The sequence below is a fragment of the Ascidiella aspersa genome, chromosome 7 (genome assembly GCF_963924565.1).
Source record: "Ascidiella aspersa chromosome 7, kaAscAspe10.2, whole genome shotgun sequence".
Lineage (NCBI taxonomy): Eukaryota > Metazoa > Chordata > Ascidiacea > Phlebobranchia > Ascidiidae > Ascidiella > Ascidiella aspersa.
Genome location: NC_139453.1, coordinates 42516 through 62818, shown reverse-complemented (window position 1 = coordinate 62818; position 20303 = coordinate 42516). Strand labels below are relative to the sequence as shown.

General features: G+C 38.1%; 2 protein-coding genes across 4 annotated transcripts in view; both read left to right on the top strand.

Moving 5' to 3' along the window:
* The first annotated feature begins 177 nt into the window (after positions 1-177).
* LOC146137129 (IQ motif and ankyrin repeat domain-containing protein 1-like) lies at positions 178-12945 on the top strand. 2 transcript variants are annotated; one of them, XM_083393883.1, is made up of 12 exons: positions 178-337; positions 816-957; positions 1118-1199; positions 2332-2496; positions 2879-3050; positions 3601-3746; positions 4558-4697; positions 4791-4938; positions 5465-5573; positions 5706-5937; positions 9922-10050; positions 12134-12945. In XM_083393883.1, the coding sequence occupies exons 1-12, from the start codon at positions 271-273 to the stop codon at positions 12300-12302; spliced, it is 1701 nt and encodes a 566-aa protein (XP_083250009.1). In that variant the 5' UTR covers positions 178-270; the 3' UTR covers positions 12303-12945. The 2 variants fall into 2 exon arrangements, with proteins under 2 accessions (XP_083250009.1, XP_083250010.1); XM_083393884.1 differs by lacking the exons at positions 178-337; positions 816-957 and having other exon boundaries at positions 1117-1218.
* Positions 12946-14062: 1117 nt separating this feature from the next.
* Positions 14063-20303, top strand: part of LOC146137128 (ubiquitin carboxyl-terminal hydrolase 32-like) — a 37299-nt gene continuing 31058 nt past the window's right edge. The window contains exons 1-8 of one of the 2 annotated variants that reach the window (XM_083393237.1): positions 14063-14201; positions 14989-15116; positions 15769-15874; positions 16643-16764; positions 17269-17431; positions 17809-17940; positions 18584-18691; positions 20003-20190. In XM_083393237.1, coding sequence (XP_083249363.1) covers positions 14144-14201; positions 14989-15116; positions 15769-15874; positions 16643-16764; positions 17269-17431; positions 17809-17940; positions 18584-18691; positions 20003-20190 — 1005 coding nt within the window. In that variant the 5' untranslated portion in view covers positions 14063-14143. Of the gene's footprint in view, positions 14202-14988; positions 15117-15768; positions 15875-16642; positions 16765-17268; positions 17432-17808; positions 17941-18583; positions 18692-20002; positions 20191-20303 lie in introns of those variants that run through there. The other variant, XM_083393238.1, reaches the window with a different exon arrangement.

The following is a 20303-nucleotide window of genomic DNA, read 5'->3' as shown; positions in this document are numbered from 1 at the left end:
AGTAATGTTGGGATTTGACATATTTACTAACTTGCTCCCCACATTAATAAATTCAAGTTTTCTCAGTCTTACGATATTCTGTCCACGTGATGTCGCAAGTACGGTTGTTATCGGAAACAATGGACGCGACGTTTTTGCACTTTTTATTATTTCTTCTGGCAGCTGATAGTCTAGCTCTTTGCAACAGATACAGCGATGGAGCAGTTACGTTAACAAAGAAACTAGCTTGAAGATATATTTTGTGTGTTTTGGAATTTACTACTATTCGAAATGCCGCCGAAAAAAGCGCCAGTGAAGAATGCACCAAGAATTGCTGCAACAAACAAAAAAACACCAGGTTGTATTTCTTATAAATCCATGGTTATGTTTTAAAGCCTAATATTTTTGGTGCAAAATATGGTTTAAAGGGGATTTTTTTATTACATGTATGTAAATTGTCAACACCTAATGTGGTTAAAGACTTGAAAATGCAGAATTGCATCGAAAAAAAATAATCCACTTTTTTGTTTTTTGTTGAATTTGGTTCCGATATTTAGAAACTTATTAAACCTAATTACCAAAGTATTTTTGTATTTCGTGTTTGCTACGGTACCTCCAGCCAGTCTGCATTCTGTGGCATATACATTGAAAGCAATTTGTGTGCACTTTTGAAATAGCAACCAATTGTATAGGATTTCCAACCTAAGGTGTGCAAAATCCTTGGATGCACACCTGCAACCCAAACAATGCAGACTGGGCCTTTAATGTGCACTTAGTTCAATTATTCAATAGTTATTTAATTTCATTCGGTTATTAATGATATGTAAATATTTTAGTTTCTTCTAAAAAAGTTCCACCTTCAAACACCAAGAAGCCAGGAGTGGTAAAAAATGCACAAAAAGAACCGAAGAAGGAAGTTAAGAAAGGACCGACAAAAGAGGATTTAGCTGCAATAATCATACAGAAATATATAAAACGGTATGATGTATTTAGTGGACGATATTATATATACAGGATGTCAAACAATTTGGCAAATTGTTTGATAATATTTATCCTATTGCTGTACATAATAAAACTTGTGAATTGACTGCTATAGTATTTCAACCATTACATTTCTCAATTATAATGTTTTTTTTAGTTTTCTTGCTGAAAAGAAGCTTCAAAGGTTAAAAAATCAGAAACAAGAATATGAAGACACAATTGAAAAGCTTCAAAGAGAAGTGAGAACGTTTTATAAAAGTAAAAACATTGTTTAGTTGTGTATTATTTAGTAAATTAGTGTATTATTTAGTAAAATATTAGGTAATACTACCATTGTAATTATTATAAACACTTCTTTGGATACACTGAAAGCCATGTCTTACATTGATTGTACTTCTTTTGATATTTTATTTGTAGCGCTTTGCAAAATACAAAAATTAAATAACTAATTTTGCCAATTGCAAAACAAGTTCACACTTTATTATTAAATATGTTTTTTAACTTGGCGCGGCTAGAATCCTACCACATTTTCTCAACAGTACGAAATGAGTTGTCAAGTTGAAATTGCAAGGAAGAAATAAATACAATAAGTATAATAATATTACTTAGCCCACTAGAATCTAAACCCTCTCACCTAACCTACATAATGTTAGCACACAAAAAATGTGTTACAATTCTAGACAAGCACCTTTAATTTTTTTTAAAACCATTGAGATTTTTTCAATAGCCAATACCCTCTGGTTAGGAAATGATGTTCCAGATACGAATTTGTTGATTACAACTGAGCCAGGTTGTATTTATTGAAACAATAACTTTGAGACTAACCAAACCATATATTTAAGTTTTTGTATGTCAGTTGACTTATTATGTTCAGTAGATGCTAAAGGTCTATATTGGGTTTTAATCTGGTTCTTGAATATTTATTTTACCTTCAGTTGGTTGTGGCAGAATTATTTCTAGGGACACGTTAAGTTTATTTGAAGTAATCTGACTTGCCTGAGTGTTGATATTTTCTTATAAGAAAGTTGACTAGCTGTGCAAATTACAAATGAGTATTAACCATAGTATATCTGGCATAAAAAAGTATCATCATGGTTTTATGTTGTCAAAAACATTTTGTAATTAATTTTGAATTATAATGTGATTATTAAATAAATCAAAACTTAAAAAACAAGTATGGCACAGCTTCTTTGCTTGCTAATAAATAATTTTTTAAAGAAACATTTCTTTCATAAACACCAGATACAGTATGGTTGAAGTTAATCTGTATCTTTCACAATTACTCAACTTGATCAACTAACATTTTACCAAGTCATTGTCGCGAGATGTTTGAGGCGAAGCGCCTCTCATTTTACCAACTTGTACTTTCAGGCGTTTGTTGCCATGGTGAAAGCAGAGCAGGTGGCTGCTGAGAAACAACTGGAGCGTGAAGAGGAGGAGCGCAGGAGGAAGCGAGAGGAAGTGAAGAGGAGAAAGAGAATGTTGGAGGCAGCCTTCGATGGGGAGGTCAACGAGATGATGCTTATACTTAAAGAGGTAAGGCCTTGGAAGCTTTTAAATGATGAGCACTTGGATTGAAGCCGATCTTCTATTCCAAGATATAGTATCGGTTCTTGTCCGATACTAGGCTGTTATCGGTGCCGACCGATTAGTATGGCAATTTCAGCCGTGTTTTGCCATTCAAGGCACCGATCTAACACATACAACACTTTGATAAACTTTTAAACGTCCATTTTTATAAAGCTTACTACAGAGTAACATACATGGTTGAAGTGTTTTTTTTACATTCTCTTTATTTTACCTAGGTTAATTAAAGATAAAAGTTGAAATTTCTATCAATGAAACACGTTTATTGTTTCGTGATTTAGTTGTTGTGTTAAGGTTAAGGTGCTTTACGCAGTCAGTTCCTTGTGTTAAGGTTGAGGATCGTGACACAGAGGACGGAATTCCAGGTGATGAGATCGGTCAGATAGTTCGCAACCAGCACCTTATGTCGGTGATCGAGTGTGAGGACGCCAACAACAACACTCCACTGTCTGAAGCTGCTGGTGGAGGCAGTGTTGAGGCGATCACATTCCTCGTCGAAAGCGGTAAACACCTTCTTCCCAGAGCTAGATGCAGATTTTAAATTATTCCTTTGTTAGGTGTGGTAAAGAAGAATACAACATACAGTAGCTGCAATAATGTCACCATTGCGTTAATTTCCGTAAACTCCAGTTACTACCTAAAACCTTCTCCCATTTTCCTAGTGATTGGTGAGGTTGAAGAACTACATTAGTTAGTCCAAACCGATCCCCCGACGATTTAACATTTTTAGATGCCCACTTGTAATATTTATTTCTTACATGCTTTAAGCTTAGTTGTAAAGCTTTGTCCATAAATAATCTAAAAATGCATATTCTATACCAGAGCTTCCTAAGCTTGTGTCCGAGCAAAAGTTTAAGAGTCGCTAGTGGGGTTACATCAGTTTAACAATGCTTCAGTTAAATAATTGTATTTATTGCCTTTTAATGTTATATACTTTTAATATATTTTACCAAATTATGGAGAAGCATCAGTGGTTTACCCTATCTTCCCTCAAATCAAAAAACTTCGTTGTTACGTAACACTCAATGAGCCTCTTTTGTTGTGACGTCACAGGAGCGGACCCGAACACGATCGGGGCGTGGGGGCGAACCCCCCTGTACCGGGCGGCGTTTGGTGGCCACATGAGTGCGGTAGAGTGTTTGTTGGGTTTTGGAGCTGACCCGAGGATTTACGCTCAGGATGGAAACACACCTGCACAGGTTCGTGGTTTTGTATTGTTTACTCTATGTTTCCCAACTTATGGGCCGCGAACCTAAATTGTTTTCGCTGTTTGATTTGGTTAGTCCGCCATCTACAGTAGTTTATATTTGATCTGGGCAAGGTTTCTTTAAATTAAGAGAACTGCGGCAGTAACATGGCTCAAACTGGAACTGAATTGGGACAAGTTTATGCTGTTTGTCTTATATTGCGTCCACTTGGAACAGTTCAGTAAATAGAAATGATTCGCCGAGCTTCGATCTTATATTTACGATTAGCATTTGGGCCGCCGCGAGAAAAGTTTGTTAAACACTCGTTAAAAGCTTTGAACCAGTTAGTTTGCTTTCAGAAACGATTTTTGTAAACGCTAATATCACAACCACCATGCTTTATAACAGTGTTATTTAAAGCTTTGTCCAGTGGTTATCAACCTGTGGTGCACATACAACTAGTGGTACGCGAGCGTAATTTAATTTCAGCGTCTAGCGCAAGTTTTTTTCGATTGTTTGACCTTTATAAACATCGTACATTGAATCAAAATAATTCCTTTCAACACCAAGTGTTACGCGACGACAGTGGTCCGCGGCGAAAAAGTTTGAGAACCACCACATTACTTGTATTATGGCAGTGGTTTTCAAACAATTAGTAGAGTTACCCCTGGGAAATCTTGGTTCATTAAAATCATCCTTTTAAATATAACCAATGATGGTACAACATTGAAATGACGAAATATTTTGCTTTTAAAACTAAAAGCTTAAAGAACACATTGACTTCTTGTAAAGTTTTCTGAATTGTTTGGCAACCTCTATGAAGGTCGCCTCGGTGGAAGCCATTGTTGAAACAATAGACAATTGGGACGTCACAATGACCGACTCACTTCTGCAGAAGATGGCGCTAGAGAGGGAACGGAGGTTGGAGGAAAATTTGAAGCGAAAGAATGCTGAGACCGACAAGTAAGCTGTGTGCCTGACTTTTGCTACTGTACTTACTTTTGCTACTGTACCTACTTTGCTACTGTACTTACTTTTGCTACTGTACCTGCTCAGGTTGCAGGGTGAACTGGTCGAGGTTCAGCGGATTCACGACGCGAAGCAGAAAGTTCTGGAGAAATGTTACATCGAACTTGAGAAGCGCATCAAGGAACACGACAAGGCTGTCCACGGGGGGTTCGACAACCCCCAACTCACACTAACGGTGCGTTGTGACGTCATAATACCACATGAATGGGCTTCTCGCGCGGGTTTAAGTGATCAAAGTTGTTTTGTGGATTTAAGTGGTTGTTTTTGTCGCAAAGTGGATTGTTACAACAATTCAAACATTCCTTTGTGTTTAACGTATTGTGACGTCACTAATCCTTATTATGTAGACAACAATCGTTTCGTTCCGAATCAAGTAATCGCACTATACCACCTTACTTGTATTCTATGACCTAGTTTGCGACAAAATATTCTGTGAGCCGAGGCTCCGTAATTGTCACAAGTTCCATCTGCATAACGCTAAAAGCTAAACGTTAAGTTTTTATTTTAACAACTTTCCCAACAACTTCACGCTTCGGTAGTTTTGTCACGTGACCAGATGCAAACGTCGAATTGTGACAAGTTTTAGTTTTTCCGCGAAATGTCCAATAGTACAACTCACATAGCGACCAGCCACCGACACTAGTGATCATTATCCATTTGTGACGTCACGCTTCTAATTATTGTTTACTATGACGTCACAGGCGGTGAAGGACGCGGAAGGCGAGTTGGAGATCGCGAAGCTGAATGCGATGAAATCCCGCGAAAAGTTGGAGCAAGCTCGCCTCACGCTCCGCGAACAACAAAATCAAGGTGACGTCATGAAAGCCGTGACGTAATTCATGTATTGAAATGTGCCAAGTCGAAATTAAATGTAAAATGTTCAACCTAGGTGTCCGTCGTAGCAGAGGCGCCACTTAGCATATATTAATATTGTGCCGTTAGGTGGCGACGATGAGCTGCCTGGTGTGAAGTGCAACATCCGGGAGCTTGACGAGGTACTGATGCGTGACGTTGGGAACAGGTTGCGCGATTGTGGTCGGTGGCCGATGTTGATCGACCCTAGTGGCCAGGCCGGGGTGTTCCTCAGGTACCGGGACACCAACTACTTGTGCGCTCTCAACCCACATCACATGCAACAAGATGTTATAAGGATGGCACTCATCGGCGCTATAAGGTCAGTGTCATACTGCGGTTGTCTACGTCACACTGCGGTTGTCTGCGTAACACTGCGGTTGTCTGCGTAACACTGCAGTTGTCTACGTCACACTGCGGTTGTCTACGTAACACTGCGGTTGTCTGCGTAACACTGCAGTTGTCTACGTCACACTGCGGTTGTCTACGTCACACTGCGGTTGTCTGCGTAACACTGCAGTTGTCTACGTCACACTGCGGTTGTCTACGTCACACTGCGGTTGTCTGCGTAACACTGCGGTTGTCTACGTAACACTGCGGTTGTCTACGTAACACTGCGGTTGTCTACGTCACACTGCGGTTGTCTGTGTAACACTGCGGTTGTCTGCGTAACACTGCAGTTGACTACGTCACACTGCGGTTATCTACGTAACACTGCGGTTGTCTATGTCACACTGCGGTTGTCTGCCTAACACTGCGGTTGTCTGCGTAACACTGCGGTTGTCTGCGTAACACTGCAGTTGTCTACGTCACACTGCGGTTGTCTACGTAACACTGCGGTTGTCTGCGTAACACTGCAGTTGTCTACGTCACACTGCGGTTGTCTACGTAACACTGCAGTTGTCTGCGTCACACTGCGGTTGTCTGCGTAACACTGCGGTTGTCTGCGTCACACTGCGGTTGTCTACGTAACACTGCGGTTGTCTACGTCATAGTGCGTTTGTCTACGTCACACTGCGGTTGTCTACGTAACACTGCGGTTGTCTACGTCACACTGCGGTTCTTCCTCTTCTTCTTTCGTGTTGGTTAGATATCCGGGCAGTAGCTTGTGAGCTTCTTCTTCTTCTTCCCAGGTTTCCTTCTTCCATTCTGACGCAGTTTTGCCATCAAGGATTGCTTTCTTGAATGACTGTGCTGCGGTTACAAAGGAGTATCGTGACTTCAGTCGCGTTGCCTGCGCACAGCCTGAGATTTTGCTGTGCAGTAGATGGTCAGGCCACAAGAGTGCCTTGCGCGATTGAGCAAAGGTTGCTCCCTCTCGCCTTATGTTAGTTGGCACAATCCCTGCTAGCACTGGGAGGTTGTTTACTGGGGTCGCTGTTAGACAGCCAGTGATGGTCCGCAAGCAGTTATTTATTGGCACGTCCAGTAGTTTGGTGTGTGCACTCCTGGACCATGCGGCCGCACAGTATTCTGCTGAAAAAGTGCTAGTGCAGTAGATCGCAAAACATTGCTGCTGGAACCCCATGTTGTGCCAGCGAGTCTTCTAATTAGAGCTGCTCGGGATGAGACCTTGTTCCTCAAACCCTCCAGGTGTTTTCGATCCGTGAGGGAACGGTCCAGTTTTACTCCAAGGTAGGCTGGGCACGGGTCAAAGGGAAGGTTGGAGCCGTTACATAGGATGCGTATCTCCCTGGAGGCTTCCCTGTTGTTTAAGTGGAAGGCGGAGGCGACAGACTTTGTTTCGCTCAGCACCAGTCTCCATTTTTCAAGGTATGTTGAGAGTGTGCCGACATCCTTGATGAGAGTACTTTCGACAATTTCCCAACTCCGGCTTGACGTAAGTATTGCGATGTCATCTGCGTATGAGTATTTGCGGGCAGTGGTTTGGGGAAGGTCATACATGTATATGTTGAAGAGCATCGGTGCAAGCACAGAACCCTGTGGGACCCCATTTCTTAGCCGCCTTAAACGACTTTGTTGGCCGTCGCTGGTACGGAGAATGAAACTCCTGTTAGATACCAGTTCCATGATAAACTGTACCATGCGTTTGTCAGGGACGGTTTTCAAGGGCTTGTAGGTTAGGCCCTGGTGCCATATGGTGTCACAGGCAGCTGTCAGGTCTAAGAATACAGCGCCTGTTTTGTTGTTGGCTTGGTAACCGTATTCAATATCCTGCGTCAGGAGGGTGACTTGGTCTGATGTGCACCTACCACGTCTGAAGCCTGCTTGCTCTGATGGTAATTGGGGATCAACGACAGGTTCTAATCGTGAGTGTATGATTCGCTCAAGGATCTTGAAAGGGATGCTTAGCAGGGATACTGGGCGGTAGCTCTTCGCATCGTCGATTGGCTTGGGTATGGCTATCACAAGGGCTCTTCTCCATATCCTTGGAATTTTTAGCCGGTTCAGTCACGACGAGAGGAACTTTGCAAGCCAATGGATTGCAGAGTCCCCCATGTGTATGAGAAATTCTGGATGGAGGCGATCGGGGCCAGGTGCTTTGCCGGGCTTTAGCTTCCGAAGGGCGTTGCGGACTTCTTCGGGTGTAAACTCGCTAGAGAGGTTTGCGTCTGCAGTCGGTGATCTCCAAACCTCTGATAGTTTCTTTACCAGACTTGTCTTGGATTGCCGATGGATTTTGGCATTGCGACCATTTTTCACTAGACGCGAAGCTATAGCGTTTGCTGTGACAGGACACTTGCCCGGAGCAGCCTTGCCACGGCCCGTGAGTCGTGTGTGAAGTCGATGGACTCTACTGTCTCGATCCAGCGAGCTTGGGGCTTTCGGTCTAGGTGGTTTACCAGTTCATCGGCTGCTGATTTGGTTTCTTCCAAATTGCTGGAGCATTTAAACTGGCTATACAGGTCCTGGCAGTCCTGGTCCCAGCATGGGACGTAGTTATTGCGAAATCCCCGCGGGATTGCCTGTTTTGCCGCGCGTGTCAGCATTCCTGCGAAAGCGTAATAGGCCTTATTTGGGTCTTGCGAGTCTGGGCTTGGCAAGGTTTTTGCCATGTGGTGTGTTGCCTTGTTGTAGAGCAACCAACGTGCCTTTCGGAAATTCCACCGTCTCACAGGTTTGCTTGGGGTGGGTTTTAAATGACCGGCCATTGATGTTATTGAAACTCTGTGCTGTGACCGAGGGAACCGACTGATGACCTTATCCAAAAGGCACTCTCGCAAAAGCAAGGTCTGGATTGCTTCCAGTGCTCCAGCGTCCCGAGGTAAAACTGTCGGGGTCTTTTGGGTCATACAAGAGTGACAGGTTGTTAGTTGATGCCCAGTTGGAAAGGGTTTCTCCATCGCGATTGCTGGTCTGGTACCCCCAGTCCGTGCGGTGACAATTGAAGTCACCTACATACAGGCAAGGGGCAGGGAGTATGGGCAGCGAATTTATCTCGAGTGCTACAGGTGGCGGCTTGTAGACGTTAACGTGCGTGGTTCCTTGTACTTCAACAGCATGCCATTCAATGTCGCTTTCTTTAGGGCATCTTGCTTTGATGGTGTAGTTAAAGCAATTTTTAAAAAATGTGGCAATTCCATGTTGCCGGCTAGTGGTATAAGCCGCAAGGCGATATTGCTGAATCTTTAGCCTAGCATCTGTATCGCAGTTGGTTTCTTGGAGTAGAATCAAGACTGCATCATGTTCTTCCGCCAGTCTTGTGATTACTTCCAGCTTAGCGTTGGTGAGGCCCTCTACATTCAACTGGAGAACCGACATCCTCTATCTTTGACGATTGTCCGCCCTGAAAAGGGCACAGTGTGGGATTCGTGGATGTGGTTCGACGTTGAAGCACTTGACGTTTTCATATCTTCGCATAAGTAGCAAGTTTCGTTTCTCAGGGCTGTTTCTCAGATTAGCTCTGATACTTACGGGGACGACCACGTGAAGGTACCTGCTTTCATCCCCACACTGCGGTTGTTTACGTTACACTGCGGTTGTCTGCGTAACACTGCGGTTGGCTGCGTAACACTGCGGTTGTCTACGTCATACTGCGGTTGTCTACGTAACACTGCGGTTGTTTGCGCCATACTGCAGTTGTCTACGTCATACTGCGGCTGTCTGCGTCGTACTGCGGTGGTTCAGTTATACGTCACATACTGTGGCCGTTGTACGTCTCAGCAAGGTTGCCATATATCACGATGCGGTTATAATTATCTTGATGCAAAATAACGCGAATTGGTCTTTTTTTTGTGCAATTTAATAATGTTATTAATTTTGATTTTAGTAAAAGGTAATTTTCCCAAACTTTAATGTCGATTGTTTATTTACACAAAACAATATTGTGAATAATGTGTTGTAGGTTCGGCAAACCTCTAGTGCTTGACATGCTTGAGGTTGATATGTTCGACACAGTGAGCGACCTATTCCAGCAAATATCACCACAACTCATGGATGACGTCATGAATAAGGATATTATAAAGGATGAGAGGTACGTTCGAAGGTCTCCAATCGTTGTGTCCGTATTGTCGCATGTTGATTTTTCACCCTTGAACTGAAACGTTTGTCTAAAACCAGGGGTTCTTAAACTTTTTGTAACGAGGACATCTAAAGTAAAAATAAGTTCGCGTGGACCAGGGTCAGCATGACTTTTTCAGTATGACATCATGAACTGACGTCATAAAACAAGTAGACTGAAACAAAACTACAAACTGAAAGACAAACTACAAACTGACAAACTACCTACAACTGACAAACTACCTACAACTGACAAAAAAACTACAAACTGACATAAAAACTACAAACTGACAAACTAGCTACAACTGACAGACAAACTACAAACTGACAAACTAGCTACAACTGACAGACAAACTACAAACTGACAGACAAACTACAAACTGACAAACTAGCTACAACTGACAGACAAACTACAAACTGACAGACAAACTACAAACTGACAAACTACCTACAACTGACAAAAAAACTACAAACTGACAAACTAGCTACAACTGACAGACAAACTACAAACTGACAAACTACCTACAACTGACAGACAAACTACAAACTGACAGACAAACTACAAACTGACAAACTACCTACAACTGACAAAAAACTACAAACTGACAGAAAAACTACAAACTGACAAACTACCTACAACTGACAGACAAACTACAAACTGACAAACAAACTACAAACTGACAAACTAGCTACAACTGACAGACAAACTACAAACTGACAAACAAACTACAAACTGACAAACTACCTACAACTGACAGACAAACTACAAACTGACAGACAAACTACAAACTGACAAACAGACTACAAACTGACAAACTAGCTACAAACTGACAAACAAACTACAAACTGACAAACTAGGTACAACTGACAGACAAACTACAAACTGACAGACAAACTACAAACTGACAGACAAACTACAAACTGACAAACTACCTACAACTGACAAAAAAACTACAAACTGACAAACTAGCTACAACTGACAGACAAACTACAAACTGACAAACTACCTACAACTGACAGACAAACTACAAACTGACAGACAAACTACAAACTGACAAACTACCTACAACTGACAAAAGACTACAAACTGACAGAAAAACTACAAACTGACAAACTAGTTACAACTGACAGACAAACTACAAACTGACAAACAAACTACACACTGACAAACTAGCTATAACTGACAGACAAACTACAAACTGACAAACAAACTACAACCTGACAAACTACCTACAACTGACAGACAAACTACAAACTGACAGACAAACTACAAACTGACAAACAGACTACAAACTGACAAACTAGCTACAAACTGACAAACAAACTACAAACTGACAAACTAGGTACAACTGACAGACAAACTACAAACTGACAAACAAACTACAAACTGACAAACTACCTACAACTGACAAAAAACTACAAACTGACATACAAACTACAAACTGACAAACTAGCTACAACTGGCAGACAAACTATAAACTGACAGACAAACTACAAACTTACAGACAAACTACAAACTGACAGACAAACTACAACTGACAGACAAACTACAAACTAGCTACAACTGACAGACAAACTACAAACTGACAAACAAACTACAAACTGACAAACTACCTACAACTTACAAAAAAACTACAAACAGACAGAAAAAATACAAACTGACAAACTAGCTACAACTGACAGACAAACTACAAACTGACAAACAAATTACAAACTTACAGACAAACTACAAACTGACAGACAAACTACAAACTTACAGACAAACTACAAACTGACAGACAAACTACAAACTTACAGACAAACTACAAACTTACAGACAAACTACAAACTTGCAGACAAACTACAAACTGACAGACAAACTACAACTGACAGACAAACTACAAACTGACAGACAAATTACAAACTGACAGAAAAACTACAAACTGACAGAAAAACTACAAACTACAACTGACAGACAAACTACAAACTGACAGACAAACTGCAAACTGACAGAGAAACTACAAACTGACAGAGAAACTACAATTTACCGCAACTTTCCAAATATGATTTTTATTCAGGTACATGAAGCTTGTGTACCCTACAGATCCGGACGATTACCAGAAGTCCCGTTTCCAGCACCACAGAGTACAGAACTTTCTCTTCGTAATCCTCACCAAGAATAAATATCCATCGGACCTTCTTATTGAGAAAACTTACCCAATCAGGATCGTCCTGCCTGAACTTTGAACTTTTAACATAAATCGTTTCATGAATGAGGGGAATACCCGCTCAACAACAGCAATTAGTTCACGTTTTTTTTTTTTTAATATTATTAATTTACCTAACTAAATTTCACATGGTACATGACCTCACCATTTGCCGAGCGACAATTCGCTGAAAGAAGAAAAACATTATATCACTTTTTACATCTTACCTATTGTTTTAAGCGACTGTAATATTTTGCTGCAAACGTTTTGCCAACTTTTTTTTAACTGTTTTTGCCTCTTGTTTGTGTGTCGCATATTAATTTTCTAAATGTTATTGTTTTGTTAAAATCTAGTTTTGATTAATTTGTTAAATAGTTGTTAATTTCCCCTTTTCAGTAATCAATTTTAAAATATGATCACAAACATAAAAAGAAGACCACAAGAAAAAAACCTGTTTATTAGTATTTAGTTGACGTATTAGTAGTTGAAAATAACATTTTAATGTTTTATAAGAAATTTTAATCGCTTAGTAGCTTGTATAGAATTTTTATTCAATTTACTGTTAGTTTGTTCACGCGATAAATGATTTATTCTGTTTAGCTCAGTCGTTTTGTTTTCGCGGCGAGTTATATACTGCCCGAGTCGATCGTTTTTTTAAATCAAAATAAAACATTGATAACTTGTTTGCTTTGATTCCAAATTGTTATAAATAAATTAAACCCAAAATAATTTTTGAGTTTGCTATCATGGGATATAAGAAAAAGTTCCGCTTCGGTCATCGGACGTAATCCTGTGACAAACTTTTTTGGAATTTTAGAAAAAAACGTATTTTGTTTAAATTATTTTATACTTTTAAAACATTGTTTGTTTGTAAAGCTTGAAATTTAACAGTTTTTTCATAATATCGCAATAATAATTTTACGACAGTTGGATTATTGATTTATTTTTGTTTCCGTGACTTAGACAAATACTTTAACAACGTGATGCCAATAGTGAAGTTGCGTTTTGTAGCAAGGGGGAGCAATCAGCAGGAAAGTACATCATCTAATATCTCCGGAACTAAAAAAAGATAAAACATATTCACACTTTACTTAAAACTAATTTAGCCAACAATCAGATTTTTACATGTATCACGCATATGAGTCACTTTCTCTTTCCGCATCTAGAAGACCGAGTATGACTAAATAAATATAAATAATATGAATTTTATTAATATTTATTTTAGTAAAAGTTTAATTTCTAGCTAAGTAAGGTCACATTAAGTCATGTGTGAAAGTTTCAGACCCAAGCATTTTGAGATTTTACAGAGAGAACTTTCATTCTGCATGCTTCTCTTTGGTGCGTTTTATTGAGTTTCGGTTGAACGCTTCACACAAGTTGCTTGAAGTTTTCAACAAATATATGCTGGTAAATCAGCCCTCTAATTTATTTTCATTGCACAATTTTTTTATAAGGAAGAATAATTAGTTAAAGCTCCTTAGAATGTCTTGTGTTAGCTGGTGAAAGAGTTAGAATTGCTTTTCTAATATTCCTAAGTGTGTAATATTTTATGATATAATACACTAACCCACGAATGTGTGATTCTTTAAAAATATTCTGATGAAAATGTATTTTCCTCCAACAATAGTTTTTATTTAACACATCATATAAAGATACAAACTCTATATTACTGTTGAACTTTTAAAGTTTGATGAATTTAACTTTGAATTTTTAATAAAATTAACAAATGCTTATGTGATAATAAGACAAGGCATTGCTTACTTTTAAAATGCATTTTTTTCTTTCAGTTGTGTAGAAAATAATGTGTTTAATATAGATGGAATTTTATTAAAACAAAAAAGTGTTATTTTTGTTAAACTGCTTTTGAGATTATTCGTCATAATGGGGGCCAAAGAGTCAAGAGCATCAATATTATCTTACGATGAAGCTGTTAAAAGAGGTAAAATGTTAACCTCAGGGTTAAGGTTATTTTTACCACACGCGTTTGTGCAATTAGGCGCAACAATCGGCGGTAAAACATTTAATTATATCGGTTTCAATTACCCGAAATAAATGGCAGAATTGGATTTGAATCCAAGGATTCGATATTCTACTTTGAGCATCCCTATACACAAGTGATGAGTGAATGAATGTGACGTCAGTTTTACTGGAGCCATACTAACGTTTCTATTTTGTTAATATACTTCTCGTAAATAGTAAATTTGTTAAAACCCATATTTATATTTTAGCAGTATTACTCATTTTTAGGTAATTTAGTTTCATACAGAAGTTTTGCGCGTTTGCTCGAGTCAGATTTGCGCGGCTAAACACATTTTCTACAAAATGCGCGGCTGTGACCGCGGCTGAAAGTGCTACTGCTCGGGGGATAAAGGCCAAACTTTCCAACCTGGCAGCAGTCTGCATTTTATGGCCCTATTTGTGGAGATCTTTGGTGTTAAACACCAAATTATCAGGTTTTAAGGGGTGCAGTCCAGTTTTATGCACATCTTAGGTTCGGAATCCCAATACAATTCAACCATAGATATGGATTTATGAAAATCCAGGCATACAATTTACAAATTCCTAAAACATACTCAGTGTATAACTGCCATATATTACATGCTTGGTGATCATGGTGTAAGTATGTAAGTATGTAAGTAACAATTTATATAAACATACCCAATGTATACCTGCTATATAATGCATGCCGGGTGGCCATGGTGTACCTGACACCTTGTGTGTTTTAGTGACAGACACAGAGTTGAAACGGATACAGGAGGCTTACAAGCGAGCATGTGGATACGTTGGGATCATGAAGGAACTTGTCTTCATTAGAGATGTGCTCGGAGAAAATGTGCCAACCAAGTTAGCTCAGGTGATAATTGTTTGCTTGTGACTTGTATGTTTCATGATAAATGTACTAATGTAATGTATCCTCACTTTGTGCTGAAACAAATTCCCATAAAGTTCTAAAAGTGTGTTTTGTGCCTAAATGTCAAACAGAATATTAGTTTTCTATTGTTGAAAGCTTGGTTAATGCATTTTGACTGGGTTATGTCTCCCAATATTCATCTGCTAAACACATTTCTAATGAGGGAAATTGTCAAGAGTTTCATTTTTGTCGTGGCCACATGTCATTACAATCCACAATTTTACACACATTGGGTGGTATCAGCGTAGCGTGTTGTTTATTAGTTTGTTTGGTAGTTGTTATTCAAAGTTTTGCTTTAACAAACCTGAAACAACATGCTAGTTTGGGTTGCGCAATAACTGGTTGTATTTATGGTAATGTTATTTTACAAGTGTTTTTTCCACATACAAGTTATTTATAAAGATTCATTTACAGCAAAGTGATTTTGGTGTTTGACTGATTTAACATCACTTGTATTTTCTCGCAGCTGATTATATTCAAACACTCTATTTCCTGCCTTTCTATGTTTATTAGAAGCATTACATTGTTGCTGCGACATCAATTTGCATTTTGCGGATGTTCTTTTGAGTGGTTTAACTTGTATTATCTTGTGCAGAGGATATTTACAATTATGTCGACCAACACTCGGGGAATGTCGTTCCGTGACCTTCTCGTAACCTTGACCTTGCTCACTAGAGGAAGATCGGAGGAAAGATTAAAGCGTAAGTTGTTAAAGATGCTTTTTGCTACACCAAATATTACTTGGTCCCTTCTGCCGAAAGTTGTATTTACTGTAGTCATCAGGCACCTAACACTATTTCCTAAATATATTTTTTCAAAATGTTGTGTTAATACTCACCTGGTCATACCAGCTACAGCCTTCTATTTTGTTGTGCATATCGCACTTTGTCAAGGTGCACCTAGCAGCCAATTATTATTTATTTTAGATCAGTTACCTAAACCTTTTTCCCTAACTTCAATTTAATTATGTTGTTCCTAAGCAAAATTTTAGACTGAGATGCTTTGATTTTTAAGGAAATTTTAAAAAGACCTTGCTCTTAGTTTGCCAATAAAGCTTCATATATCCTTGGGTTTGGATTTGCTCATAGTAATAAAATTGTATTGTCGGGCACATTGACAGATATTTTTTTGAACAAAATGTCTAACAAAATTTTTTATTCAAGGCAAAATACTACTAAATTGTTTTGGTTGTTTGAACATTTGTGTTGGGCTCATGGTCAGGTTTATCTACGAAATATGTTTATTTACACTTTAGTTTCCTCTAGAAAGCAATCTCAGATAATGTTTGGAAATCATTGACCTTAAGACAAATATATTTTTATGTCATGTGTCATTTTTGGTTGATGAACTTTAAGCCACTAACCAGCATGGATTGCTTATTTCCAAGTTTCTCTATAATATTTCATCAGCTACAGTTGGCAATTAATTTGCTGCCGACATTTGAGGAAGTGACTTTATGTTTGTTTCAGTTGTGTTCGCTGTTTATTGCGACGAACACGGAGCCTACGTTACAAGCCAGAGCATGTCAGCCATGGTGTCGGCTTGCGAAAAAACTGATCTGCCCTTTGAAGCATTCAAGTTGTTTAAGACTGTGAGTAATATCACACAACACATTTTAAATGAAGATAATAAATTATTCAAAAGTCTCTGTGCACAAAACTTATATCAAATATAAATTGATTGATTTCACTTAAAACATGAAATCATTTCATTATTCCAAAACTTGCTTGATATCAAATTAATTCAATTGCTAGTTAAATCATTTAACCCAAAACTATTATAAATAGGTTGATTGATATTGTAAAAACTTTAGTATAATAAGTATTTAAAATTGCTAAACAAAGTGTGATTCATTGCTCTATCTAAAACATAACATGGACACAAATATGAAAGAAAGTTTTTATGTTGAAGTATTCTACATTGAAATGTGATGTTAGATCTAAGCCAAACCTATAAAATATCCAGAATTTCCCGGGATAACTTAAAATCTACATCTGAGTTAAATACTTGTGATATTAACTGATTTTGTTTTGCCCTCGATTGTATGCACATGTTCTACACTTAAAACAATGTTTAATCATTGGAGTTTATTTAGATTGACAAAGTGACGTACGACCAGTTCCGAGTGTGGATTATGGAATACTCAACAATAACATCGGTCACTCGATGGCTTGTGAACACCGGAGGCGTTGTAGTGAGCCTCACTGACCACAATGAGATGCCCAACTTCTACCAAACCCTCGCCGGCGTCACACATCGTGAGTCTTCTGCAATTCTTCACCTGTTTAGTGATGTTGCTAAACTAATAATATCTGTTCCTTTTAAAGAACAGTAACAAAATGTTGAACAAATTATATATTCTATTTGAAATATTTTGTTGTGTTATTATTGGTTAAGAATAAAGCTTAGAGAGCGGTTATTTTTCGTCAAAATATATTTACCTGAGGACTTTATTTTAATGTTTTTTACATCTATTTATGTTCTGTTAAAATTGTTTATTGTCGCTTAAGCTCACCAAAGCTAACAGTGATAAAATGAACATATCCTCAAGGAAATCAGGCCGTTATGATTATCGCCTGATCAGGGAATGTTTGTTGTGTGGCACAAACCTATAAATTAAACATTAACTTTCCAGTTGAAGAGTCTGACATCACAGAGCTTGAGAAGCGATATTGGCAGCTCAAGTCGCAATCAAAAAGTGGTCGTTTCGACATCGCACTTTTCCAGTCCCTCGTTTCACCTCCGCTACCACCTGCACTCGTTCAAGGTACCTCACTTCACAAAACTTAACTCTGCTGTTTGATGGTTGCTCATAAAATATAATTCACGAACCTCTACCATTTGATGATGGTGTAATTCTTTGCTTGTTAAAAGTTAATGAATTGCTAATTCCTGCAGTTTTAAAGCACTAATTGCTTATTTGTACAGGCCAGTGGTATTTAAACTAGAGTACAGCTAAATAACACTAAAAATGGTTTAATGGTTTAAAACGTTTGTTAAGTAATTTTTAGTAATTTTAACAATGCAAGGGGCAGCTCGACTCGATGACCGAATGGTCCTTTCGCTGTCCTTGTGTTATTATTTATGTTATTTTGTTTTTTTCGATGTTTGCAAACATGCACAAAAATAAATTGAATCTGAATCTGAATGCTAAGAGTTGCTATTTTTATCACTCAAACAAAAAGTGGTTTTGATTTTACAAATATTTGTATTATATTTGAACATGAATGCAAATTGTAAAGTCAATTATTTGCACCATATTTGATTGCGGGCAATTTTATGTCATTTAATTAAGGATTTCTGTTATTAAAACGATGAATAAACAAAAATGTTTATAAACATTGCATTTTGGAAGCTAAACTTCTGTGTCTCAGTTTATTATAATGTTGTTGTTTTTTTCATTTGTTCAGGTTTGTTTGCTGCGTTTGATGAAAATGCTGACGGACACATCGACTTCAAGGAGATATCGTGTGGTGTTTCCGCTTGCTGTCGTGGTCCCACTGCAGAAAGACAAAAGTGTAAGTTCATAATTAGTTGTTGTTTGTACCTACTATTGCCAATATGGGCAATGTTAATTGATAATTGTTTTTCACTGTTAAATGCACAAGTCAAACAAGTGAGACTTCACACTTAAGTGAAGGAACTTTTCAAACTATAAATCATCTTTGTAAGACGCTTTACTTCTGAATTAGAGTTGTCCGTCAGCTTACAATTAGTTGCCAGTATTTACGAAGCAAATTCTTAACAGGGGTATTTGTGTAAATTTGTTTGCAAACTATTTTAGGACTATATTTTGCACAGAGTAAAAATTACAAAAATATGAGCTGGGTAATCACAAACTTTAAATTTATGCGATGATTTAATATGGAAATTCCAATACATCCGATTTCCAGTTTTCTGGTTGACAGCATCTCAAACGAGGTTGTCAAAAAAAGGCTTCTGCCAGCCTTCTAGTGACAAGCATTTTTGGCCTAAATTCTTCAGTTTTTGTCGCACCCCCAAACTTAAATAATGTGTTTGCCTAAGGAATGTATCAACCTTTTGGTGATAAACGAGGGTATTAATAAAATTAGACAAGAAAACAGTGCGCCGAAGGTGCACATTTTTGTGACATTATGTCATTAACAAATACATGTGAAGGTACAACTTGGGGTGCACATGTCTGCTTTTCTTACTCTAAAACTGTTATAGATAAGCTGTTTTCAGTCGAACTTGTGTGAAAACATGCAGCTCCAAATCCGATTAAAAAGCACAAAAAAATATTCTTTTTTTCTGGCTGATGCTTCAGCCATAGTTGCCAAGTCGCCAGCCTTCTGCCATACTGGTCAAGCCTGTTCCCCTTTTTTGTGGGTTGTAAATTAGAATTAGTTAGTTGTGTTTTTTTATGTACCTTCTGTAAGTCACAGCTGGTTAAATATCTTAAACATCCTCCATTTAAAACTTTTAAATCAACAGTAAACGTAGCAGTTGAAGCACAACAAAACTACTTACTATTGTTGAGTCTGGTCATTCATTAGTTAATATTATCATTGTGAAACAACAGAATGGCTGTTTCAGTGCTATAACCTTTTCTTATTGCAAATTTGGCCTGAAGAGAAACAGTCTGCAAAAATTGCAGCAATACTTAAATAGTTAGAACACAATACACAGCTTTTCAAAAGCAATTGGTATATCCTGCTTTCTTTTTATTATAGAATTTGTGATTTTGTTTCATTTTTATTCTAATTGTATTTTACACTAATATGATATCATTACTTATTCTCACAAGTTGATATTATTGGATGATATGGCTTTACAATTTTGTTAAAATCAACATTTTGTTTATTCAGTTTGCTTTAAAATATTTGACGCTGACCGCGACAATAAACTGAACGAGGTTGAGATGACAGCGATGGCTGAGTTGCTTTTGCAAGTGGAGGACGCCAACCTGATGCAAACTTGCTTCTCACAACACGAGTCAAAGAAAGAGAGGGTTGAGGAAGTTGTCCGTCGCGTCATGAACCAATCAGCATCAAAGGTTAATCAACTTTAACAAAGTCTGATAATTTACAGAACTTATGCAATTTATTTAATATGAAAAGAAACAGCAACAATATTAAATATAGTAAAAATATTACTATATGTAAGCAA